This window comes from Crinia signifera, chromosome 12 (assembly GCF_055691185.1).
Source record: "Crinia signifera chromosome 12, ASM5569118v1, whole genome shotgun sequence".
Taxonomy (NCBI): domain Eukaryota; kingdom Metazoa; phylum Chordata; class Amphibia; order Anura; family Myobatrachidae; genus Crinia; species Crinia signifera.
Window position 1 is genome coordinate 5,313,847 of NC_139228.1, and position 27,891 is coordinate 5,341,737.

The 27,891-nt window shown below is 53.1% G+C and overlaps 2 protein-coding genes across 10 annotated transcripts in view; both read left to right on the forward strand.

Moving 5' to 3' along the window:
* The window catches only part of SELENBP1 (selenium binding protein 1), a 38,490-nt gene extending 35,486 nt beyond the window's left edge, over nucleotides 1-3,004 (forward strand). The window contains 1 exon segment of the mRNA XM_083166868.1: nucleotides 2,001-3,004. Within this exon segment, the coding sequence (XP_083022994.1) occupies nucleotides 2,001-2,163 (163 nt within the window). The 3' untranslated portion in view covers nucleotides 2,164-3,004.
* Nucleotides 3,005-18,509: 15,505 nt separating this feature from the next.
* RFX5 (regulatory factor X5) overlaps nucleotides 18,510-27,891 on the forward strand; it is a 32,465-nt gene continuing 23,083 nt past the window's right edge. The window contains exons 1-6 of one of the 9 annotated variants that reach the window (XM_083167776.1): nucleotides 18,510-18,653; nucleotides 20,157-20,288; nucleotides 24,685-24,718; nucleotides 24,803-24,885; nucleotides 25,430-25,552; nucleotides 25,630-25,746. In XM_083167776.1, the coding sequence (XP_083023902.1) occupies nucleotides 18,571-18,653; nucleotides 20,157-20,288; nucleotides 24,685-24,718; nucleotides 24,803-24,885; nucleotides 25,430-25,552; nucleotides 25,630-25,746 (572 nt within the window). In that variant the 5' untranslated portion in view covers nucleotides 18,510-18,570. The other 8 variants (XM_083167777.1, XM_083167779.1, XM_083167781.1 and 5 more) reach the window with 8 other exon arrangements.

Consider the following 27,891-nt stretch of genomic DNA (forward strand, 5'->3'; position numbering starts at 1 on the left):
AGACTGGAGGAGATGAGGTGTGACTATTACAGGGACAGAGGCGTCTGGGGTCAGTAGACTGGAGGAGATGAGGTGTGACTGTTACAGGGACAGAGGCATCTGGGGTTAGTAGACTGGAGGAGATGAGGTGTGACAGAGTGGCACTGTATGTGACAATGAGATGATATTACAAATCTGCTGATATATTTGATTGAGAAATATGTTCTGCGGATTAACATTATTGGCATATTCAATATTCCAATCCTGTTCTGCAGACACATGTACCCCGGGCACAGCCTTACTAATGTGTGCAGGACAGGCTGGGTGACATTGTATCCTCCACCCAACCCTGGAGCCAACAAACACGGCAATAAAACCTTTTGTGTCCTCAGATCATATCTGCTTCATTGTGTAACGCTTGTCCCCTGGGAGGCTAGGGGTTAATGTTGTTACACAGAATTCTCTTGAGAATGCTTCCACGATTTTCCTCTGTTACCCATGCACCATGTCCTTCTCCCCCACTCATAATGTGCTTCTCTTACCCATGCTGCCTATATCCTGCCCCTGCTCTTCCGGAGCGCCTTCCTTCTCTGACCCCACTTCTATTCTACTCTCTCTGACCCCTATACTCTGCTTCTACCCTCCTCCCCCTGCTCTTCTGCAGCCCTCTTCCTTCTGACCCCACGTGTCCCCCACTGCCCTCCTCTCTGTCTGACCCCCTGCTCCTCCGCTACTTTCTTCTACTCCCCCCCCCCCCCGTTATTCTGCAACCCTCTTCCTTCTTTGACCACACCCTATTACTGCTGTTATTCTGTGCTGCATTACTTCTGTTTATATACCACTGCTTCATTACTGCTGTTAGATACTACTGCTGCATTACTGCTGTTATTGACTGCATTACCACTGTTAGATACCACTGTTAGATACTACTGCTGTGTTACCACTGCTAGATACCACTGCTGCATTACTGCTGTTCTCCCACTGCATTACCATTGTTAGATACCGTTACTGCTGTTATCCCCCTGCATTACCATTGTTAGATGCCAGTGCTGCAATACTGCTGATATGCCCAGCATTACTGCTGTTAGATAACAGTGCTGCATTACTGCTGTTATCCCCTGCATTGCAACTGTTAGATACCACTGCTTCATTACTGCTGATATGTCCTGCATTACTGCTGTTAGATATTACTGCTGTTATCGTCTGCGTTACCACTGTTAGATACCAGTGCTGCATTACTGCTGTTAAATACCACTGCTGCATGATCACTGTTAGATACTACTGCGGCAAAACTGCTGTTATCACCTGCGTTACCACTGTTAAATACTACTGCTGCATTATCACTGTTAGTTACCACTGCTTCATTACTGCTTTTAGCTACCACTGCTGCATTACCGCTGTTAAATACCACTGCTATGTTATCACTGTTAGATACCACTGCTGCATTATTGCTGTTATCCTCTGCATTACCACTGTTAGATACCACTACTGCATTACTGCTGTTATCCCCTGCATTACCACTATTAAATAACACTGCTGTTTCTGCTGTTAGATGCTACTGCTGTTATCCCCTGCATTACCGCTGTAAAAAAAAAAAACACTGCTGCATTACCGCTGTTAGATTCCACTGCAGCAATACCACTGTTAGATACCACTGCTGCATTACGGCTGTTAGATACCACTGCTGCATTACGGCTGTTAGATACCACTGCTGCATTACGGCTGTGCTCCTGCTTATTAGGTTATTACTGCCCATCAGTTAGCCTAGCATCCTGGGCAAGCTGTCACATCTGCTGGGCACCTAGTGTGACCACCATACCAGTGGACTGAGAATTTGATTTGGGGTGTATGTAATGTATGTACACTATCAGTAGGATGTGCATACTCTGTATTGGCTCAGGTATGCCCCTGCTTAATCCAAATAGTCCCATCAGCCACTGCATTCTCCTGCTGCTTCTCCAATGCCGCCATCTTCCCATCTGGCAGAATCTTCTCTCTGACCTCTCATGTCTCCCTTGCAGGGAAGGTTCGGTCATGTTGCAGATTGATGTGGATACAGAGAAGGGAGGTCTAAAGTTGAATACAAACTTCCTGGTGGATTTCGGGAAGGAGCCAGATGGCCCGGCTCTAGCTCACGAGTGTCGTTATCCAGGGGGAGACTGCACCTCTGATATCTGGATCTAAATGCAAAATTACCATGTGCTTCTGTATCAACCCCCTGAGCAAGGAGACCCAGGAATAGCTCCTTGTACATCTTATATACGTGGCAGGAAATGTCACATTCTGCCCTCTGTACACTGTCATTACAATGTAATATCCTGACTCTGAGTCTCTCCCACTAACTCTCATCTGTTGCCCACCCTCCCACTGACTCCCGCCCCTGACTCTCATCTGTCGCCCACCCTCCCACTGATTCCTGACTCCCGCCCCTCACTGTCATCTGTCGCCCACCCTCCCACTGATTCCCGCCCCTGACTCTCATCTGTCACTCACCCTCCCACTGACTCCCGCCCCTGACTCTCATCTGTCACTCACCCTCCCACTGACTCCTGACTCTCATCTGTCGCCCACCCTCCCACTGACTCCCGCCCCTGACTCTCATCTGTCACCCACCCTCACACTGACTCCCGCCCCTGACTCTCATCTGACACTCGCCCTCACACTGACTCCCGCCCCTGACTCTCATCTGTCGCCCACCCTCCCTCTGACTCCTGACTCTCATCTGTCACTCACCCTCCCACTGACTCCCACCCACTCTTCTACAACCACATATACCTGTGTAACATATTGGAGTTGCTCAGATCACTAGTCACACACTCGGGCAGATCTGAGGTATCAGTAACCCGCAGTTATATAATACAGCTTAGAGTAATAAGAAATGTTTGATTGTAATGAACCCTTCACAGATTTCTAATCGTTCCTGCAATGCCGGCCGCACAGACACAGAGATGCCCCCTCGCCTGACACGTTATCTGTTCTTCTAGAACTTTTATATCCCCAATAAATGTTTGATTTCTACCACCCATCCCCAGGGCCCCTCGTCATTGTCACTGACACTATAATAAAGCCTGCTGCCGCATGTTGTGACAGGTTCCTATGGTATACGAAGGGTTAACCACCAGGCCTTTCTCCACATTCCCTTGCCGTGGCGTGTTTGTGTGTATGGTGCGCGGGGTTGGGATCGTTTAGTCAACCATAACTAGGTTGAAAAGCATTGGGTCGACATGCAGCAAGATCGACATGAGTCTAAGTCGACATGACATTAGATCAACACATGCGTTAGGTCGACATGGGCTAGGTCAACAGTCAAAAGGTTGACATGAGGTTTTTTTTACCCCGAATGTCGACATGGAAACAGTTTGAAGTGCAACGCATCCCCTCACAATGCTTCGGCACACTATGTTATTCTCCCACCACGCCCTAGTGGATGGTAGGGCATGAAATACCACCTGTCGGCACATGTCGGCTCAGAAAACAGTGAAAAACACCATGTCAACCTTTTGACTGTCGACCTAGATCATGTTGACCTAACACTAGTGTCGACCTTGCTGCATGTCAACCTAGTGGTGTCGACCTAGTTACTGTAGACCTAATGACCGTATCCCGGTGTGCGTATATGGTGGTGCGTTCTATGCACATTCCAGTTCCTAAAAGTGTCGGGTAAGAGAAGAGAAACTCTTTACTCCGCGCCGGAAGCGAGTGCAGCCAACACTGCGGTAGCACAGTGGACGGTACTCCGCGACCTTTACACAACAGTATCATATATATATATATAGGAATATAAAACAGTGGTTACAGCCGCTGGGTTATAGGTGAGCGGGTCATTATAACCCATATAACATACTGGGTGAGAGGGGACTGGGCGTCTGAGTAACATTCCATTAATACCTGCAGGAGTACATGAGGTCCATAGTGCAGGCCCTGATCTCTGTGCTGACTGCAGACATAGGCCCTTATTCTGGTTGAGTCGGACGGATGCGTATTTCGGATGGGCACCGAGTGTTCTTAGCCCCGCCTACCGTACGGATCGCTTACACCGCCCGAATGCGGTAAGACGCCGACCGAACGAACCGCGAGTGGATGTTTTGTGTGAACACCTCCTCCATCTGTGGGAACCTCCCCCATCCTCCGATGGTCGCCGACCATCGAATGATGGACCGGGTGGTTAGGCAGCACCGAGTGCTCCAGACCATGAAAGCAGGGATATGGGCAGGGCCATCTTAACAGCAGTGTGGGCCCCTGGGCAAAGCAATGCACTGGGGCCCTTACCCATTCTCCCCTCCTAGGGGTGGGGGGTGCTATCAGCAGCAGGTTTGATGTCCCACGGGTGGCAGGGGGTGCTCTATCTTCCATTCAACATGTAGGACCTGGAGCAGTAACTTCTGCTAATTACTCCTTTACTGCACAGGTGGTGGGAGGGAGAACACGAACGTGTGAAGGGGGCACTGAGCTGAATGAAGGGTCCCTTGTAAATGACTTCCAGGGAGGTAGGGGGTGGGTTGGATAATGGAGTGGGATTAATATTCGTCATTTTCCGGTGGAAGGGCAGCTTGTTTGACTGCAGATATCGCCATTATCTGGAAATAGATTTCTTAGGGGCGCATTTATCAAGATCGCATTTACAATGGCGGAATATTACCGCCCAGGATCGCATTGTAAAATGCGATCATACCCGTGGAATGTATGAAGGTTAAGGGCACAGGAACAGGGCTCTGAAAGGATCCCGTCCCTGCGAAGCCCTGACCCAGAAGCCGGGGGGTCTGCGCATGCGCGGTTATGCGCTGACCCCCGCTGACCCCTCTTACCGCACTGCCTGCTCGGGCAGTTGCAATGTGTAGCCATAGGCTACAATGGGCTATCACCATATCAGAATGGCGATAGCCCAGGGGTGCGATGCTGGGCTGCACAACGTTGATAAATCATGCAGCTTTGCATCCCCCATAGAAACCTATGGGGGATGCGGCCGGTGGCGTTGCAGGGGGGATCGCAGCAGGGATTGGAGATTCCTGCTCCGGTCCCCCTTTAATACATTTCAGTGATACTTAATATTTGCGGTTAAGTAACCGGTTTTCGGGGATTTAGCCGCAAATATTGCTTGATAAATGGGCCCCTTAGCCTTCACTAGTATAAAAACCTTGAGTCCCAACTTTCAGGAGGTGCTGGGGACTTGGGGATCAGAGATCAGGAGCCAGAACAATCCATTGACAAAAATATAAAACTGTACACCAGACGTTTGGAGCTGGAGCAGGGACCGGCTGCTGGAAGGCTGATATCTCTGGTTCTGGGCATGATAGAGACAAGCCGCTAGTGTCCCCAGAAAGGGGAGAGTCCCAGCTGTTGGGATTTACTCTCAGAAAAACCTTGTCAGACAGAACCTGAGAAATATGACTGGGAAGTGCCATTAACAGGCCGGATGTGGACTGCTTTGAAGTTGGATATCTCCAGTTCCCTAATTTTCAAAATTCAGGTATCCCTGGAAAAAGGGGCCCTCAGCTATCAGCATAGGGCCCTTACACACCTGGGGCCCCTGGACAAGTGTCCATTAAGCTCATACGAAAAGACAGCCCTGGATATGGGCGAGCAGCTGGCATCCGTCTATGTCAGCTGTCCGCCCCCCCCCACACGTGCGTCACGGCCGGATTACCATACGTACGCCCAGCATTTTCATGGGAACGCCCATGAAACGCGGGGCGTACGCATATGGTAATGAGCCCAAACAGCCCTTCACGCCCCTCTCCACCCCCTGCTAGGATGGTTCCGACCGATTGTTTTCTGCACGGAACTCACGCCGTGTTCGGACGTGCGAGGCGTTCGCACATGCGCAGAAACCAAACATCAGCTGTCTGACTCAATCAGAATAAGGGCCATAGTCCTCTATGTACTAAGCTTTGCAGAGAGCCAATCAGCTCCTAGCTGCCATGTAACAGGCTGTGCAAAATGACAATTAGGAGCTGGTTGGTTGCTACTTTATCTCTCTGCAAGGCTTAGTACATAGCACCCTGCTGTGTTTTATTCAGCAGCTGGCGCACACGTACTGTGGGTGAAAACCTCCCGTCGCCATGCCACCGATAACTGCTGTGCCCTGACCACCCACAATACATCCCGTTACAGACACTCGCGCCAACTCTGTATCCTGTAAGGTAATGGAGGACAGGTCCTGCTATATAGACCCAACTGCTGGCACTGGCATCAGGGCTATGGCTATAGAGGCAGATTACTACTTACCCCGGGGGTCCTGCATGAGGCTAGAACTGCTCTGGTACATCAGCCTGTTCTACGGTGACATGCCCCAGCACAACCCATTACAGGCCTGTGTAGTTATACCTCGGTACCACATCTTCTCTACATGACTGCCCGAAAAGGGCCACACTACAGTCTCTTGCTGGCCTACCCGTGCTCTCCTGCGACCAACACTATATGCATCCCCTGCGCTGCTCGAACACCTGCCTGGGCCTCAGTATGGATGCGCCATTATGGGTGCCGCCTGGGCGGGCTGTGGCCAGACATTATCGCTCACGTTTGATGGGTTATCCCGCTGGGACAGAGGGTGCCGGACTACTCACCGACAGTCGGGATTCCAACAGTCATTACGTTGATGACGGAATCCCGACTGCTCCCATAGAGGGAGAATAAAATAGGTGGCAAACGCAGCGAGCCACTGTGCCCGCTACGTGGTGAGCGCAGGGAGCACGCAAGGGGCTTCGTTGTTTTCCCCCCGCTGTGCAGTCAGGATTCCGACGTCAGGCTAATGACTGTCGTAATCCCGACTGTCGGTGTGTTATACCACACCCGCGACAGAGACATTATTTGCAGGAATATCAGGAGTGAAAGAATGTAATTGTCACATTATACCACATGGATGGGCCCAGCCCTGGGGACAGGCGTCCGTGCCCTCCTACCTACACAGTGTGACTGTCACATTATACCACATGGATGGGCCCAACCCTGGGGACAGGCGTCCGTGCCCTCTTACCTACACAGTGTGACTGTCACATTATACCACATGGATGGGCCCAACCCTGGGGACAGGCGTCCGTGCCCTCTTACCTACACAGTGTGACTGTCACATTATACCACATGGATGGGCCCAACCCTGGGGACAGGCGTCCGTGCCCTCTTACCTACACAGTGTGACTGTCACATTATACCACATGGATGGGCCCAACCCTGGGGACAGGCGTCCGTGCCCTCTTACCTACACAGTGTGACTGTCACGTTATACCATATGGATGGGCCCAACCCTGGGGACAGGCGTCCGTGCCCTCCTACCTACACAGTGTGACTGTGACGTTATACCACATGGATGGGCCCAACCCTGGGGACAGGCGTCCGTGCCCTCTTACCTACACAGTGTGACTGTCACATTATACCACATGGATGGGCCCAGCCCTGGGGACAGGCGTCCGTGCCCTCTTACCTACACAGTGTGACTGTCACATTATACCACATGGATGGGCCCAACCCTGGGGACAGGCGTCCGTGCCCTCTTACCTACACAGTGTGACTGTCACGTTATACCATATGGATGGGCCCAACCCTGGGGACAGGCGTCCGTGCCCTCCTACCTACACAGTGTGACTGTCACATTATACCACATGGATGGGCCCAACCCTGGGGACAGGCGTCCGTGCCCTCTTACCTACACAGTGTGACTGTCACATTATACCACATGGATGGGCCCAACCCTGGGGACAGGCGTCCGTGCCCTCTTACCTACACAGTGTGACTGTCACATTATACCACATGGATGGGCCCAACCCTGGGGACAGGCGTCCGTGCCCTCTTACCTACACAGTGTGACTGTCACATTATACCACATGGATGGGCCCAACCCTGGGGACAGGCGTCCGTGCCCTCTTACCTTCACAGTGTGACTGTCACATTATACCACATGGATGGGCCCAACCCTGGGGCCAGGCGTCCGTGCCCTCTTACCTACACAGTGTGACTCACATTATACCACATGGATGGGCCCAACCCTGGGGACAGGCGTCCGTGCCCTCCTACCTACACAGTGTGACTGTCACATTATACCACATGGATGGGCCCAACCCTGGGGACAGGCGTCCGTGCCCTCTTACCTACACAGTGTGACTGTCACATTATACCACATGGATGGGCCCAACCCTGGGGCAGGCGTCCGTGCCCTCTTACCTACACAGTGTGACTGTCACATTATACCACATGGATGGGCCCAACCCTGGGGACAGGCGTCCGTGCCCTCCTACCTACACAGTGTGACTGTCATATTATACCACATGGATGGGCCCAACCCTGGGGACAGGCGTCCGTGCCCTCCTACCTACACAGTGTGACTGTCACATTATACCACATGGATGGGCCCAACCCTGGGGACAGGCGTCCGTGCCCTCTTACTTACACAGTGTGACTGTCACATTATACCACATGGATGGGCCCAACCCTGGGGACAGGCGTCCGTGCCCTCTTACCTACACAGTGTGACTGTCACATTATACCACATGGATGGGCCCAACCCTGGGGACAGGCGTCCGTGCCCTCTTACCTACACAGTGTGACTGTCACATTATACCACATGGATGGGCCCAACCCTGGGGACAGGCGTCCGTGCCCTCTTACCTTCACAGTGTGACTGTCACATTATACCACATGGATGGGCCCAACCCTGGGGCCAGGCGTCCGTGCCCTCTTACCTACACAGTGTGACTCACATTATACCACATGGATGGGCCCAACCCTGGGGACAGGCGTCCGTGCCCTCCTACCTACACAGTGTGACTGTCACATTATACCACATGGATGGGCCCAACCCTGGGGACAGGCGTCCGTGCCCTCTTACCTACACAGTGTGACTGTCACATTATACCACATGGATGGGCCCAACCCTGGGGCAGGCGTCCGTGCCCTCTTACCTACACAGTGTGACTGTCACATTATACCACATGGATGGGCCCAACCCTGGGGACAGGCGTCCGTGCCCTCCTACCTACACAGTGTGACTGTCATATTATACCACATGGATGGGCCCAACCCTGGGGACAGGCGTCCGTGCCCTCCTACCTACACAGTGTGACTGTCACATTATACCACATGGATGGGCCCAACCCTGGGGACAGGCGTCCGTGCCCTCCTACCTACACAGTGTGACTATCACATTATACCACATGGATGGGCCCAACCCTGGGGACAGGCGTCCGTGCCCTCTTACCTACACAGTGTGACTGTCACATTATACCACATGGATGGGCCCAACCCTGGGGCAGGCGTCTGTGCCCTCTTACCTACACAGTGTGACTGTCACATTATACCACATGGATGGGTCCAACCCTGGGGACAGGCGTCCGTGCCCTCCTACCTACACAGTGTGACTGTCACATTATACCACATGGATGGGCCCAACCCTGGGGCAGACGTCTGTGCCATCTTACCTACACAGTGTGACTGTCACGTTATACCATATGGATGGGCCCAACCCTGGGGACAGGCGTCCGTGCCCTCTTACCTACACAGTGTGACTGTCACATTATACCACATGGATGGGCCCAACCCTGGGGACAGGCGTCCGTGCCCTCTTACCTACACAGTGTGACTGTCACATTATACCACATGGATGGGCCCAACCCTGGGGACAGGCGTCCGTGCCCTCTTACCTACACAGTGTGACTGTCACGTTATACCACATGGATGGGCCCAACCCTGGGGACAGGCGTCCGTGCCCTCTTACCTACACAGTGTGACTGTCACGTTATACCATATGGATGGGCCCAACCCTGGGGACAGGCGTCCGTGCCCTCTTACCTACACAGTGTGACTGTCACATTATACCACATGGATGGGCCCAACCCTGGGGACAGGCGTCCGTGCCCTCCTACCTACACAGTGTGACTGTCACATTATACCACATGGATGGGCCCAACCCTGGGGACAGGCGTCCGTGCCCTCCTACCTACACAGTGTGACTGTCACATTATACCACATGGATGGGCCCAGCCCTGGGGACAGGCGTCCGTGCCCTCTTACCTACACAGTGTGACTGTCACGTTATACCACATGGATGGGCCCAACCCTGGGGACAGGCGTCCGTGCCCTCTTACCTACACAGTGTGACTGTCACGTTATACCACATGGATGGGCCCAACCCTGGGGACAGGCGTCCGTGCCCTCTTACCTACACAGTGTGACTGTCACGTTATACCACATGGATGGGCCCAACCCTGGGGACAGGCGTCCGTGCCCTCCTACCTACACAGGGTGACTGTCACGTTATACCACATGGATGGGGCCAACCCTGGGGACAGGCGTCCGTGCCCTCTTACCTACACAGTGTGACTGTCACGTTATACCATGGATGGGCCCAACCCTGGGGACAGGCGTCCGTGCCCTCTTACCTACACAGTGTGACTGTCACGTTATACCATGGATGGGCCCAACCCTGGGGACAGGCGTCCGTGCCCTCCTACCTACACAGTGTGACTGTCACATTATACCACATGGATGGGCCCAACCCTGGGGACAGGCGACCGTGCCCTCTTACCTACACAGTGTGACTGTCACATTATACCACATGGATGGGCCCAACCCTGGGGACAGGCGTCCGTGCCCTCTTACCTACACAGTGTGACTGTCACATTATACCACATGGATGGGCCCAACCCTGGGGACAGGCGTCCGTGCCCTCTTACCTACACAGTGTGACTGTCACATTATACCACATGGATGGGCCCAGCCCTGGGGACAGGCGTCCGTGCCCTCTTACCTACACAGTGTGACTGTCACATTATACCACATGGATGGGCCCAACCATGGGGACAGGCGTCCGTGCCCTCTTACCTACACAGTGTGACTGTGACGTTATACCACATGGATGGGCCCAACCCTGGGGACAGGCGTCCGTGCCCTCTTACCTACACAGTGTGACTGTCACATTATACCACATGGATGGGCCCAGCCCTGGGGACAGGCGTCCGTGCCCTCTTACCTACACAGTGTGACTGTCACATTATACCACATGGATGGGCCCAACCCTGGGGACAGGCGTCCGTGCCCTCCTACCTACACAGTGTGACTGTCACATTATACCACATGGATGGGCCCAACCCTGGGGACAGGCGTCCGTGCCCTCTTACCTACACAGTGTGACTGTCACATTATACGCCCTCTTACCTACACAGTGTGACTGTCACATTATACGCCCTCTTACCTACACAGTGTGACTGTCACATTATACCACATGGATGGGCCCAACCCTGGGGACAGGCGTCCGTGCCCTCTTACCTACACAGTGTGACTGTCACATTATACCACATGGATGGACCCAACCCTGGGGACAGGCGTCCGTGCCCTCTTACCTACACAGTGTGACTGTCACATTATACCACATGGATGGGCCCAACCCTGGGGCCAGGCGTCCGTGCCCTCTTACCTACACAGTGTGACTCACATTATACCACATGGATGGGCCCAACCCTGGGGACAGGCGTCCGTGCCCTCCTACCTACACAGTGTGACTGTCACATTATACCACATGGATGGGCCCAACCCTGGGGACAGGCGTCCGTGCCCTCTTACCTACACAGTGTGACTGTCACATTATACCACATGGATGGGCCCAACCCTGGGGCAGGCGTCCGTGCCCTCTTACCTACACAGTGTGACTGTCACATTATACCACATGGATGGGCCCAACCCTGGGGACAGGCGTCCGTGCCCTCCTACCTACACAGTGTGACTGTCATATTATACCACATGGATGGGCCCAACCCTGGGGACAGGCGTCCGTGCCCTCCTACCTACACAGTGTGACTGTCACATTATACCACATGGATGGGCCCAACCCTGGGGACAGGCGTCCGTGCCCTCCTACCTACACAGTGTGACTATCACATTATACCACATGGATGGGCCCAACCCTGGGGACAGGCGTCCGTGCCCTCTTACCTACACAGTGTGACTGTCACATTATACCACATGGATGGGCCCAACCCTGGGGCAGGCGTCTGTGCCCTCTTACCTACACAGTGTGACTGTCACATTATACCACATGGATGGGTCCAACCCTGGGGACAGGCGTCCGTGCCCTCCTACATACACAGTGTGACTGTCACATTATACCACATGGATGGGCCCAACCCTGGGGCAGACGTCTGTGCCATCTTACCTACACAGTGTGACTGTCACGTTATACCATATGGATGGGCCCAACCCTGGGGACAGGCGTCCGTGCCCTCTTACCTACACAGTGTGACTGTCACATTATACCACATGGATGGGCCCAACCCTGGGGACAGGCGTCCGTGCCCTCTTACCTACACAGTGTGACTGTCACATTATACCACATGGATGGGCCCAACCCTGGGGACAGGCGTCCGTGCCCTCTTACCTACACAGTGTGACTGTCACGTTATACCATATGGATGGGCCCAACCCTGGGGACAGGCGTCCGTGCCCTCTTACCTACACAGTGTGACTGTCACATTATACCACATGGATGGGCCCAACCCTGGGGACAGGCGTCCGTGCCCTCCTACCTACACAGTGTGACTGTCACATTATACCACATGGATGGGCCCAACCCTGGGGACAGGCGTCCGTGCCCTCCTACCTACACAGTGTGACTGTCACATTATACCACATGGATGGGCCCAGCCCTGGGGACAGGCGTCCGTGCCCTCTTACCTACACAGTGTGACTGTCACATTATACCACATGGATGGGCCCAACCCTGGGGACAGGCGTCCGTGCCCTCTTACCTACACAGTGTGACTGTCACGTTATACCACATGGATGGGCCCAACCCTGGGGACAGGCGTCCGTGCCCTCTTACCTACACAGTGTGACTGTCACGTTATACCACATGGATGGGCCCAACCCTGGGGACAGGCGTCCGTGCCCTCCTACCTACACAGGGTGACTGTCACATTATACCACATGGATGGGGCCAACCCTGGGGACAGGCGTCCGTGCCCTCTTACCTACACAGTGTGACTGTCAAGTTATACCATGGATGGGCCCAACCCTGGGGACAGGCGTCCGTGCCCTCTTACCTACACAGTGTGACTGTCACGTTATACCATGGATGGGCCCAACCCTGGGGACAGGCGTCCGTGCCCTCCTACCTACACAGTGTGACTGTCACATTATACCACATGGATGGGCCCAACCCTGGGGACAGGCGACCGTGCCCTCTTACCTACACAGTGTGACTGTCACATTATACCACATGGATGGGCCCAACCCTGGGGACAGGCGTCCGTGCCCTCTTACCTACACAGTGTGACTGTCACATTATACCACATGGATGGGCCCAACCCTGGGGACAGGCGTCCGTGCCCTCTTACCTACACAGTGTGACTGTCACATTATACCACATGGATGGGCCCAGCCCTGGGGACAGGCGTCCGTGCCCTCTTACCTACACAGTGTGACTGTCACATTATACCACATGGATGGGCCCAACCATGGGGACAGGCGTCCGTGCCCTCTTACCTACACAGTGTGACTGTGACGTTATACCACATGGATGGGCCCAACCCTGGGGACAGGCGTCCGTGCCCTCTTACCTACACAGTGTGACTGTCACATTATACCACATGGATGGGCCCAGACCTGGGGACAGGCGTCCGTGCCCTCTTACCTACACAGTGTGACTGTCACATTATACCACATGGATGGGCCCAACCCTGGAGACAGGCGTCCGTGCCCTCCTACCTACACAGTGTGACTGTCACATTATACCACATGGATGGGCCCAACCCTGGGGACAGGCGTCCGTGCCCTCTTACCTACACAGTGTGACTGTCACATTATACGCCCTCTTACCTACACAGTGTGACTGTCACATTATACGCCCTCTTACCTACACAGTGTGACTGTCACATTATACCACATGGATGGGCCCAACCCTGGGGACAGGCGTCCGTGCCCTCCTACCTACACAGTGTGACTGTCACATTATACCACATAGATGGGCCCAACCCTGGGGACAGGCGTCCGTGCCCTCTTACCTACACAGTGTGACTGTCACATTATACCACATGGATGGGCCCAACCATGGGGACAGGCGTCCGTGCCCTCTTACCTACACAGTGTGACTGTCACATTATACCACATGGATGGGCCCAACCCTAGGGACAGGCGTCCGTGCCCTCTTACCTACACAGTGTGACTGTCACATTATACCACATGGATGGGCCCAACCTTGGGGACAGGCGTCCGTGCCCTCTTACCTACACAGGGTGACTGTCACATTATACCACATGGATGGGCCCAACCCTGGGGACAGCCGTCCGTGCCCTCTTACCTACACAGTGTGACTGTCACATTATACCACATGGATGGGCCCAGCCCTGGGAACAGGCGTCCGTGCCCTCTTACTTACACAGTGTGACTGTCACATTATACCACATGGATGGGCCCAACCCTGGGGACAGGTGTCCGTGCCCTCCTACCTACACAGTGTGACTGTCACATTATTCCACATGGATGGGCCCAGCCCTGGGGACAGGCGTCCGTGCCCTCTTACCTACACAGTGTGACTGTCACATTATACCACATGGATGGGCCCAACCCTGGGGACAGGCGTCCGTGCCCTCTTACCTACACAGTGTGACTGTCACATTATACCACATGGATGGGCCCAACCCTGGGGACAGGCGTCCGTGCCCTCTTACCTACACAGTGTGACTGTCACATTATACCACATGGATGGGCCCAACCCTGGGGACAGGCATCCGTGCCCTCTTACCTACACAGTGTGACTGTCACATTATACCACATGGATGGGCCCAACCCTGGGGACAGGCGTCCGTGCCCTCTTACCTACACAGTGTGACTGTCACATTATACCACATGGATGGGCCCAGCCCTGGGGACAGGCGTCCGTGCCCTCTTACCTACACAGTGTGACTGTCACATTATACCACATGGATGGGCCCAACCCTGGGGACAGGCGTCCGTGCCCTCTTACCTACACAGTGTGACTGTCACATTATACCACATGGATGGGCCCAACCCTGGGGCAGGCGTCTGTGCCCTCTTCCCTACACAGTGTGACTGTCACATTATACCACATGGATGGGCCCAACCCTGGGGACAGGCGTCCGTGCCCTCTTACCTACACAGTGTGACTGTCACATTATACCACATGGATGGGCCCAACCCTGGGGACAGGCGTCCGTGCCCTCTTACCTACACAGGGTGAATGTCACATTATACCACATGGATGGGCCCAACCCTGGGGCCAGGCGTCCGTGCCCTCTTACCTACACAGTGTGACTGTCACATTATACCACATGGATGGGCCCAACCCTGGGGACAGGCGTCCGTGCCCTCTTACCTACACAGTGTGACTGTCACATTATACCACATGGATGGGCCCAGCCCTGGGGACAGGCGTCCGTGCCCTCTTACCTACACAGTGTGACTGTCACATTATACCACATGGATGGGCCCAACCCTGGGGACAGGCGTCCGTGCCCTCTTACCTACACAGTGTGACTGTCACATTATACCACATGGATGGGCCCAACCCTGGGGACAGGCGTCCGTGCCCTCTTACCTACACAGTGTGACTGTCACATTATACCACATGGATGAGCCCAACCCTGGGGACAGGCGTCCGTGCCCTCTTACCTACACAGTGTGACTGTCACATTATACCACATGGATGGGCCCAACCCTGGGGCCAGGCGTCCGTGCCCTCTTACCTACACAGTGTGACTGTCACATTATACCACATGGATGGGCCCAACCCTGGGGACAGGCGTCCGTGCCCTCTTACCTACACAGTGTGACTGTCACATTATACCACATGGATGGGCCCAGCCCTGGGGACAGGCGTCCGTGCCCTCTTACCTACACAGTGTGACTGTCACATTATACCACATGGATGGGCCCAACCCTGGGGACAGGCGTCCGTGCCCTCTTACCTACACTGTGTGACTGTCACATTATACCACATGGATGGGCCCAGCCCTGGGGACAGGCGTCCGTGCCCTCTTACCTACACAGTGTGACTGTCACATTATACCACATGGATGGGCCCAACCCTGGGGACAGGCGTCCATGCCCTCTTACCTACACAGTGTGACTGTCACATTATACCACATGGATGGGCCCAACCCTGGGGACAGGCGTCCGTGCCCTCTTACCTACCAAATGTGACTGTCACATTATACCACATGGATGGGCCCAACCCTGGGGACAGGCGTCCGTGCCCTCTTACCTACACAGTGTGACTGTCACATTATACCACATGGATGGGCCCAACCCTGGGGACAGGCGTCCGTGCCCTCTTACCTACACAGTGTGACTGTCACATTATACCATATGGATGGGCCCAACCCTGGGGACAGGCGTCCGTGCCCTCTTACCTACACAGTGTGACTGTCACGTTATACCACATGGATGGGCCCAACCCTGTGGACAGGCGTCCGTGCCCTCTTACCTACACAGTGTGACTGTCACGTTATACCATATGGATGGGCCCAACCCTGTGGACAGGCGTCCGTGCCCTCTTACCTACACAGTGTGACTGTCACATTATACCACGATGGGCCCAACCCTGGGGCAGGCGTCCGTGCCCTCTTCCCTACACAGTGTGACTGTCACATTATACCACATGGATGGGCCCAACCCTGGGGACAGGCGTCCGTGCCCTCTTACCTACACAGGGTGACTGTCACATTATACCACATGGATGGGCCCAACCCTGGGGACAGGCGTCCGTGCCTACACAGTGTGACTGTCACATTATACCACATGGATGGGCCCAACCCTGGGGACAGGCGTCCGTGCCCTCTTCCCTACACAGTGTGACTGTCACATTATACCACATGGATGGGCCCAACCCTGGGGACAGGCGTCCGTGCCCTCTTACCTACACAGTGTGACTGTCACATTATACCACATAGCTGCACTGACAGTGTGCCCTGTGCTCCACAGGCGGTATAACCATCAACCACAGGAATGTGCTGCCCGCTGACGCCATAACTATGTATTTACACTGCAGCTCCTGCTGGTCGCTTACAGGCCACACAGCATAAAGGGCGATCACCCCTAATTCCCGCTTCAGGAGTAGTGGGTGCAGGGAAGGTGCCTCCAGCACACGTGGTAATAGGGAAACCGGCAATACAGGACACGAGAGACAATAAGGCTATATAGTATATATCCTGGGAATTGTCACTGGGGGGAGCGCGGTTCAGTACAGGGAGGGGGGGTAACTGCACTCTTATGGTGACAATGGGACAACTTCTGCACTAGTGTTGCAGGAGGGCATCCTCCCCTCTCGCTGCAGCGGTGCCCAGATGTGCCTACATACAGGAGGCCTCTATAAGATGGTATGGCATTTATATTCTATACTAAGCCCTGGTGCAGTGCTATACCCACAGTACATCACTAGATGGCAGTATAGCACAGGACTGATACAGACAGCAAAATCAGCTTTGTCATCTGTGTAGCAGACAACATGGAAGCTGCAGCGTATATTGGGCCTGATTCAGGCCTGATTGCTAGGCTGGGTATGTTCACAACCTAGCAAACAGGAGGAGAAACCATCAATGGTCGCTCACCATTGATTGATTTCTCCTGCCTTCACTAAGAAAAGTAAGCCTGGACTGATTTTTCCAGTGCCCGCTTTGTGCTGAATTGGGGGCATCTGCCCCACACAGGCATCGACGTGCCTGCATTTGCATGGGCAAACCCACTGTTATTGTAAGCATGCCCATTACGTCCCCTACGTCCGCCCTCTGCCCACCCGCTATGGAGCAAACAGCTCGGCGAGTGTGAAACTCGCTGAAACCATTCGCCCCCGTCCATCGGGGACAAGGCCAAATTCTGAGCGCAGAGAAAGGCCTACGGGAGTCGTTTCCAAAATGTGGCCCTGGTGCCCAGCCTAGAACCATTATCCACTACCACCATAGTTGGACCTGGCATCTTTACCTACATTGTACTAGCTACATGCCAATACTGCCACGTGTAATTACAGAATAGGGTATCTAACAGGATGGCTTGGCAATACACCCTTCTAGTTACAGACCCTTATTGTAGTGGCAGAACTTGTGAGTGGTCGGCCCAGGTGCAAAAGTATCATTTGGACCCCACGCTATGCATACAAGCTGCTGCACCAATGGTAGTACCGTCTCTGCCCTCTTATATACATGGGTAGTGCCACCTCATGCCAGGTCAGAACTGGAGGTTGTGATGGGTGCCAGAACATGATATTGTCCCCAAGAGCTTGCAACTGGTGTAACACGAACAAAGTATAACAGTTCCGTATTGTTCCCTCTCCAATGTGTGTGTGTCAGTGACACAGGCAGTGTGCAGCAAGCAACCAGCCCTCGGCTCCCCTTCCCCTCCCCAGTCTTTGTACCCGCCTACCCGGCCACCTATTGGCCATCATCATTTCCGGGCTCTGCTCATGTAAGAAGGGGGCGTGGCCTATCTACTCTACTGCCGCTCAACCACCCTTGAATGTTGTTACACAATGCACACACCCTTTCTGAGCGCCTCAGAGCTTGGACCAATCGGTGAGTCGTTACCAAGCGAGAGACCGAGCACTAGCCAATCAGAAGCCAGAATTTTTCCGTTTCCGTGCAAGTTTCGTCGCCGCAGCCAATGGAATTTCGTTTCAGGACGAAGGCTCGCGGCTCCCTCAGCCAATTAGAAAAAAGATATCGGCGGAGGCTCCCGTGGCGGCGGTAGGTGATTGCCGGGAATTTCCGCGGCGTGACAGGGCCTGGGGCTCCGGGGACGGGTCACCCGGGCGGCGGCTGTTTCCCTGTCCTCAGGCGCCGCCTGTCACCTAATATCGCGACATGCAGGTGTCACGGGTGGGCGGGAACTCGTGAGGGGGCGACATACCTGAGTTTGAGGTCACCGGGTAACTGTACTCCTCCCCGGGGGTGGCGCCATGGGCCGAGAGGTACTCAGGGGAGTCATACTGTGGCTGTACGGTCATGCCCAGGCATCCAAGGGTTACAGCGCCCCCTGTCCAGGCATCCAGGGGTAACTGTGCCCCTTGCCTGGGCATCCAGGGTAACAGTGCCCCCTGCCTGGGCATCCAAGGGTAACAGTGCCCCCTGTCTGGGCATCCAAGGGTAACAGCGCCACCTGCCTGGGCATCCAAGGGTAACAGCGCCCCCTGCCCAGGCAACCAGGGGTAACAGCGCCCCCTGCCCGGGCATCCAGGGGTAAGTCCCCCTGCCCGGGCATACAGAAGTAACAGCGTCTGCAGCCTGGGCATCCAGGGGTAACAGCGCCAACTGTCCCGGGTAACCGCACCCCCTGTCTGGGCATCTAGGGGTAACAGCGCCACCTGCCCCGAGTAACCGCACCCCCTGCCCAGGCATCGAGGGGTAACAGCGCCCCCTGCCCGGGTATCCAGGGATAACAGCACCGATGCTGATCACAGCTCCCCGCTGTATCACAGGTCCTGTACGTAGGAGGGAATGATAGAGGGTGGGGTGTCGGGGTAATGAAGGGTGAGATGCTGATCACGGTTCCCCCCTGTACACAGGAGGGAATGGCAGAGGGGGGGTGTCGGGGTAATGAAGGGTGAGATGCTGATCACAGCTCCCCGCTGTATCACAGGTCCTGTACGCAGGAGGGAATTATAGAGGGTGGGGTGTCGGGGTAATGAAGGGTGAGATGCTGATCACGGTTCCCCCCTGTATCACAGGTCCTGTACACAAGAGGGAATGGCAGAGGGTAGGGTGTCAGGGTAATGACAGGTGAGATGCTGATCACGGTTCCCTGCTGTATCACAGGTCCTGTACGTAGGAGGGAATGGCAGAGGGGGGGTGTCGGGGTAATGAAGGGTGAGATGCTGATCACGGTTCCCTGCTGTATCACAGGTCCTGTACGTAGGAGGGAATGGCAGAGGGGGGGTGTCAGGGTAATGAAGGGTGAGATGCTGATCACGGTTCCCTGCTGTATCACAGGTCCTGTACGTAGGAGGGAATGGCAGAGGGGGGGTGTCAGGGTAATGAAGGGTGAGATGCTGATCACGGCTCCCCGCTGTATCACAGGTCCTGTACACAGGAGGGAATGGCAGATGGTAGGGTGTCAGGGTAATGAAGGGTGAGATGCTGATCACGGTCCCCCGCTGTATCACAGGTCCTGTACGCAGGAGGGAATGGCAGAGGGGGGTGTCGGGGTAATGACGGGTGAGATGCTGATCACGGTTCCCCCCTGTATCACAGGTCCTGTACGCAGGAGGGAATGGCAGAGGACGTATTCTATGAAAAGATAGCAAAGAAGGGAGGACTGACAGCTGTAGACACCCAGGAGACAGAACCGAGTAACCTCCTACAGAAACTCCGAAACCGCATCACGTGAGGACGCAGAAAGTCATCTTATTATGTACCCATATAGGATAATAGCGAATAGGATACTAGCCTGTATGACGGGCATGGACACTAGGGATGTCACTCTACAAGGCATTGGTTAGGCCTCATCTAGAATTTGGAATGCAATTCTGGGCTCCATGCAACAAAAAGGACGGTACTTGTTTCCTAGCATGGTGCCCATGATATAAAGTTGTATGCCATATGCCCATGCCATATGCCCGCATGCGATGCGATTTTAAATTGTATAAGCCCCTATACGATTTTTTATTGTATAAACACCCTAATGGGTGCTTACAATGTTAAATGCACCCCCACACCACACCCACTATGAACACCAACCCAAAGCGTGGTGAGCGGCGGCGGTACGCGTCCTCCGACCTTTTCATACCCCGACTATCCACGTCGGCGTGGAGTTGATTTTATATAGTGTGGCGAGGTGACGCGGATTACTAAACATATTCCGCGTGCGCTCGCCACGCTTCGGGCTCGGTGGCTCGCCACACTATATAAAATCAACTCCACGCCGACGTGGGGGTATGAAAAGGTCGGAGGACGCGTACCACCGCCGCTCGCCACGCTTCGAGTTGGCGTTGATAGTGGGGGTGGCGTGCGGGTGCTTTTAACATTGTAAGCACCCATTACGGTGCTTATACAATTAATTATCTTATAGGGGGGCCATTTAACATTGAAAACACCCATTAGGGTGCTTATACAATTTTAAATCGTATACCATTGTATATAGCATACATTGGCATACAATGCGATGGTAAACAATTTAAAATTGAATAACATCGGCTGCCATCGCGTAACATTGCATACCATCGTATGGCTTGTGGTATGCGATTCGATGGGCACCGTGCTAGGAAACAAGTACCAAAAGAACATTGTATAACTATAAAAGGTCCAGAGAAGGGCGACCAAGCTAATAACGGTCCTTGAGCTATGAGGACAGATTAGCCACATTGGGATTGTTTACGCTTGATTAAAGACTTTTAGGAGAAGACAGGCTTTCCATGCACAAATATATTGGGGCAATATAAGGATCTGTCAGGCATCCTCTTTACTTTAGGGTCAGTAACCAGGGCACGAGGAGGAGAGGAGATTGCTTACCCTCAGAAGGAAGGACAGTGAAGGTGTGGAACTCACTGCCAGATCAGGTGGTGTTGGCAGACACAATTTAGGAAAATGTTGGACAAGTACTTAATGGACAACAACATTTAGAGTTCTAACCACCATGTTATGGTTTAGTAAGGGGGGCAGAGGGAAAACCATTGCCAACATAATCACAGGTAGCCTAAAAGTCACCGCGAATACTCCCAGTTGGGGAAATCACATCTAGACTCCACTCCAAAATAAGTTCTGTAAAGAAACCCGTTGAACTTAATGGACAAACGTCTTTTATCCACTTTAGTTACTATGTCACTGTAAATTCCCCCATGCCTCTGCAGAAGTTCTTTGTACATCCCATAATAATGCTCTAGTTCACAATGTCACAGTGTAGTGCTGCCATCTAACATTATGCCACACAGTGCTCCCAGTACATATTATGCCACAACAAAGTGGCTGTAGATAATTTTATACCATAATGTAGTGCCTCCAGTTGCCTTTATGCCACACTGTAGTGCCCACAGTTCATACAGTGAAACATTTTAATGCTCCCAATTTATATGACACCACCTCACAATGCCCCCATTCACATTATACCACATAACTATGCTCTCTGTTTATTATGCCATATTACTATGCCCTCTGTTCATATTACCCCACATTGTAGTGCCCTCTGTTCATATTACACCACATTGCAGTGCCCTCTGTTCATACTGCACCACATTGCAATGACCTCTGTTCATACTGCACCACATTGCAATGACCTCTGTTCATACTGCACCACATTGCAGTGCCCTCTGTTCATATTACACCACATTGCAGTGCCCTCTGTTCATAGTGCACCACATTGCAGTGCCCTCTGTTCATACTGCACCACATTGCAATGACCTCTGTTCATACTGCACCACATTGCAATGACCTCTGTTCATACTGCACCACATTGCAATGACCTCTGTTCATACTGCACCACATTGCAGTGCCCTCTGTTCATACTGCACCACATTGCAGTGCCCTCTGTTCATACTGCACCACATTGCAGTGCCCTCTGTTCATACTGCACCACATTGCAGTGCCCTCTGTTCATACTGCACCACATTGCAGTGCCCTCTGTTCATACTGCACCACATTGCAGTGCCCTCTGTTCATACTGCACCACATTGCAGTGCCCTCTGTTCATACTGCACCACATTGCAGTGCCCTCTGTTCATACTGCACCACATTGCAGTGCCCTCTGTTCATACTGCACCACATTGCAGTGCCCTCTGTTCATACTGCACCACATTGCAGTGCCCTCTGTTCATATTGCACCACATTGCAGTGCCCTCTGTTCATATTGCACCACATTGCAGTGCCCTCTGTTCATAGTACACCACATTGCAGTGCCCTCTGTTCAAACTGCACCACATTGCAGTGCCTTCTGTTCATACTGCACCACATTAGTGCCCTCTGTTCATACTGCACCACATTGCAGTGCCCTCTGTTCATACTGCACCACATTGCAGTGCCCTCTGTTCATATTGACCCACATTGCAGTGCCCTTTGTCCATATTATATCACAGTAGTGCCCTCTGTTCTTATTACACCACATTACAGTGCACTCTGCTCGTAGTAGTATGCCATACTATGGTGGTTCCAGTTCATATTACATAACAGTGGAGTGCTATCCAGTTCAGATTATACTTGCTTTGCAGACAAATTTGTAACTTGATATGCAAGTACATGAGCTGTGTCCGGGGATACCTAAGCTTATGGGCCCCATAGCAAAGGCACCCTATCTGGCTCTGCCCATGGGTGGGCAGCTTACTCTATGGGCACTAATCTGAGATTCTATCGCATTGGGGGGGAGGGTGGATAATGCTAAGTTCTAAGGCCTCCCTATGGAAGCTTAAGGTGTGTACACACGTGTCGATTTACTTTCGATTCGATTTCCCCTATTCCACCCCCTTTTGATTTGGCCTTTGCTTTCACTTTCGAGTGCGCACTGAATTGAATGCAGATCGAAAGCATCTTAAAAAACATTCGATTTTGCTTTTATAAGCAAAATCTAATTGAAAACTTGGCAAAAACGAAGCGTGTGTACACCCCTTAACTTAAGCAGTGTACACACTTCGATTTGCTTTAGATGTTAGATTTGATTTTCTATCAGATCTGGCATTAGATCTTCCCATTCAATTTGGCATTAGATCTGTACTTTTGCATTAGATATCGAATTCGATTTACATTCAAAGTATAGTGTACACATTCGATTTACTGGATCGAATTCGATATTTCCTTGGCTGCACAGTAGATTTTTCTTCGATTTTGAGAAAACGGGAGCGCACATCGAATCGAATGCAGATCGAAAGTGTCCTAAAAACCATTCGATGGGGATTCGATTCTGCTTCTATAAGCAAAATCGAGTCGAAAAGGGCAAAATCGAAGCGTGTGTACAGGGCTTTACACTGCAGAGAGGATCAGACGCTATGAGGGAACAGAGACGGCAGTGACAGCGATAGACCTGTAAGGGCAGTTACAGAATTATGGAAGCAGTAGGGATGTCACAACTGATGTAAGAAGGAAATAAGATAAGAGGAAGCTGGAGGTACCAATCTAACCCCACCGAGAACTTACATCATTGTACCCCTGAGCCATAATGTATGAGGAGAAGAGGACAGGGAGGTTATATAGACATACCACTGTATATATGTCAGTAGGACCGGTATAGGTGTATGTGGGTCATCGCCACGAGAGGTCCTGACCTGTGAGATCTGCATGCTCATGTCACAAGTCTCCGGCACATCTATCTCTCACCATCCGGTAGGATGGTGAGAGATAGATCTGTAGGCCCCATATACTAGCCTGGTAGATCAGGGGAGGGTACTAGGTGTAGGATGTGGCTGGAGGGACTATTGGGGCAGGGCTCACACATAGAACTGCCGCGTACCTACTGTAGGATTAGCTGTCCCTCCAGCTGCTGCTATCTCAGGACATTAGTGTGCTACAGCAAAAGGACAGACAATGTAATGGAATATAATAGGAAGACACTAAGATGGGAGCCGGAGGCAGAGGAGCAGCACAGCGAGAGGAAATGTAGCATCGTATGAATGGCGCAAACACAGTGTTGTTCTAGTACCTGAATATGGGCAACACTCAGGATATCGTGGGGACTGACCCAAGGAGCTCACAGTCACGTTTTATTACATTCTTGTTTCTGGAATTCTAACATCTAATGGTATAAATGCTGCCCTGACCCATGGAGCTTACAGTCTAATAGTGTCACCTTCTGTTCCAACAGGAAATCCGTACAGAGTAAAGTGGACAGTATCCTGGTAGGTAGCAGCCATATTGTCTGTCTGCCTTGGCGTCTGTCTGTACGCCCTCTGACCCTGCACCCCGTCTGTCTCACCCCACAGGGCGATGTTCAGAAGTTGTCTGACTATGACAAGCTCTACCTGTACCTCCAGCTTCCGCCAGGACCTAGCGGCCCTGAGAAAAGGTACCCAGCCCGGGAGTGTGGTATTGTTTTCTGCCCGTATTGCAGTGTGCGCAGCACTGGGTCACAGGGCACTGCAGCTGTAATACACAGGTAACATCTAATGGTGCTGCTCTCAGGGGGACATGCAACCAATCAGAGTCTCCTTATTTATTTAGCACCTTCTAGAGGATAATAGATTGTTCATAGCAACACCTATCTTCAATATAACACCCAAACCACTTACGGCAGGCCAGCTGTTGTGAAACTACACATCCCAGCATGCCTTGCTGCACTTTTAGCATTCTCTAATAGAAGAAATGTGGCAAAGCATGCTGGGACTTGTAGTTGGGCCAGGCCTGCTGTGCAGGGAAGTGATAGGTGGGGTGTACAGAGCAGTATGTGGCTGCGTGTGGTCTGTAAGGGAGGCGTGTTCCATATCTGTATAGACGTGTCATTCCCAGTCCCTGATTGGCTGCTACATTATCACTCGTCTGGGCTTCGTACATAGACCCCCGTCCTCTACACCAAACTCTCCACACAGTAAATGTGACCTTCTGTCTTCCAGCAGCCTGGATGTGAGCTCTGTGACCACGGCAGAACACATGCATGCGTGTACGTGGATCCGGAACCACCTGGAAGAACATACAGACACGTGTCTGCCCAAACAGGATGTGTATGACGCCTACAAGTAAGTAGTGAGGGAGCTGTGGGGCCAGGTAAGACCCCCGACTCCTCACGTCACTCGCTATGTCTCTCTCCCCATAGGCGCTACTGTGACAACCTCTGCGGGCGGCCTCTCAGCGTAGCCAACTTTGGGAAGATCATCCGAGAGATCTTCCCTAATATCAAAGCCAGGAGACTGGGAGGAAGAGGACAGTCCAAATATCCTTCTGTGCGTTGTCCCGTGTGTCCTATAGGGGTCCCAGAGAACCCCCACTTCTCATCCCTGTGACATGTGCACTTCTGCTTCAGTGTTACAGATAACGCACCATCAAATCGGATGGATGTTACACAGCACAGTTATCATGAGAGATTGATTGTGTGTACTCTGGTAATGAGCAGGTGGACGTGGTGGTACAGGTGTGCAGCCAGTGTGGGAGCTGCCCAGCCATGTGCTATTATCTCTGTGTGGATGAGATCATCGCCGGAAGTCCTCACATGGCAGCATGTGCCCACCTCATACCCCCTATACTCATGGTCTCAGATGGCAGAGTGTGCCCACCTCATACCCCCCTACACTCATGGTCTCACATGGCAGCGTGTGCCCACCTCATACCCCCTATACTCATGGTCTCACATGGCATCATGTGCCCACCTCATACCCCCTATACTCATGGTCTCACATGGCAGCGTGTGCCCACCTCATACCCCCTATACTCATGGTCTCACATGGCAGCGTGTGCCAACCTCATACCCCCTATACTCATGGTCTCACATGGCAGCGTGTGCCAACCTCATACCCCCTATACTCATGGTCTCACATGGCAGCGTGTGCCCACCTCATACCCCCTATACTCATGGTCTCACATGGCAGCGTGTGCCCACCTCATACCCCCTATACTCATGGTCTCACATGGCAGCGTGTGCCCACCTCATACCCCCTATACTCATGGTCTCACATGGCAGCGTGTGCCCACCTCATACCCCCTATACTCATGGTCTCACATGGCAGCGTGTGCCAACCTCATACCCCCTATACTCATGGTCTCACATGGCAGCGTGTGCCAACCTCATACCCCCTATACTCATGGTCTCACATGGCAGCGTGTGCCCACCTCATACCCCCTATACTCATGGTCTCACATGGCAGCGTGTGCCCACCTCATACCCCCTATACTCATGGTCTCACATGGCAGCGTGTGCCCACCTCATACCCCCTATACTCATGGTCTCACATGGCAGCGTGTGCCCACCTCATACCCCCTATACTCATGGTCTCACATGGCAGCGTGTGCCCACCTCATACCCCCTATACTCATGGTCTCACATGGCAGCGTGTGCCCACCTCATACCCCCTATACTCATGGTCTCACATGGCAGCGTGTGCCCACCTCATACCCCCTATACTCATGGTCTCACATGGCAGCGTGTGCCCACCTCATACCCCCTATACTCATGGTCTCACATGGCAGCGTGTGCCCACCTCATACCCCCTATACTCATGCTCTCACATGGCAGCGTGTGCCCACCTCATACCCCCTATACTCATGCTCTCACATGGCAGCGTGTGCCCACCTCATACCCCCTATACTCATGGTCTCACATGGCATCATGTGCCCACCTCATACCCCCTATACTCATGGTCTCACATGGCAGCGTGTGCCCACCTCATACCCCCTATACTCATGGTCTCACATGGCAGCGTGTGCCCACCTCATACCCCCTATACTCATGGTCTCACATGGCAGCGTGTGCCCACCTCATACCCCCTATACTCATGGTCTCACATGGCAGCGTGTGCCCACCTCATACCCCCTATACTCATGGTCTCACATGGCAGCGTGTGCCCACCTCATACCCCCTATACTCATGGTCTCACATGGCAGCGTGTGCCCACCTCATACCCCCTATACTCATGGTCTCACATGGCAGCGTGTGCCCACCTCATACCCCCTATACTCATGGTCTCACATGGCAGCGTGTGCCCACCTCATACCCCCTATACTCATGGTCTCACATGGCAGCGTGTGCCCACCTCATACCCCCTATACTCATGGTCTCACATGGCAGCGTGCGCCCACCTCATACCCCCTATACGTATGGTCTCACATGGCAGCGTGCGCCCACCTCATACCCCCTATACTCATGGTCTCACATGGCATCATGTGCCCACCTCATACCCCCTATACTCATGGTCTCACATGGCAGCATGTGCCCACCTCATACCCCCTATACTCATGGTCTCACATGGCAGAGTGTGCGCCCACCTCATACCCCCTATACTCATGGTCTCAGATGGCAGCGTGTGCCCACCTCATACCCCCTATATTCATGGTCTCACATGGCATCATGTGCCCACCTCATACC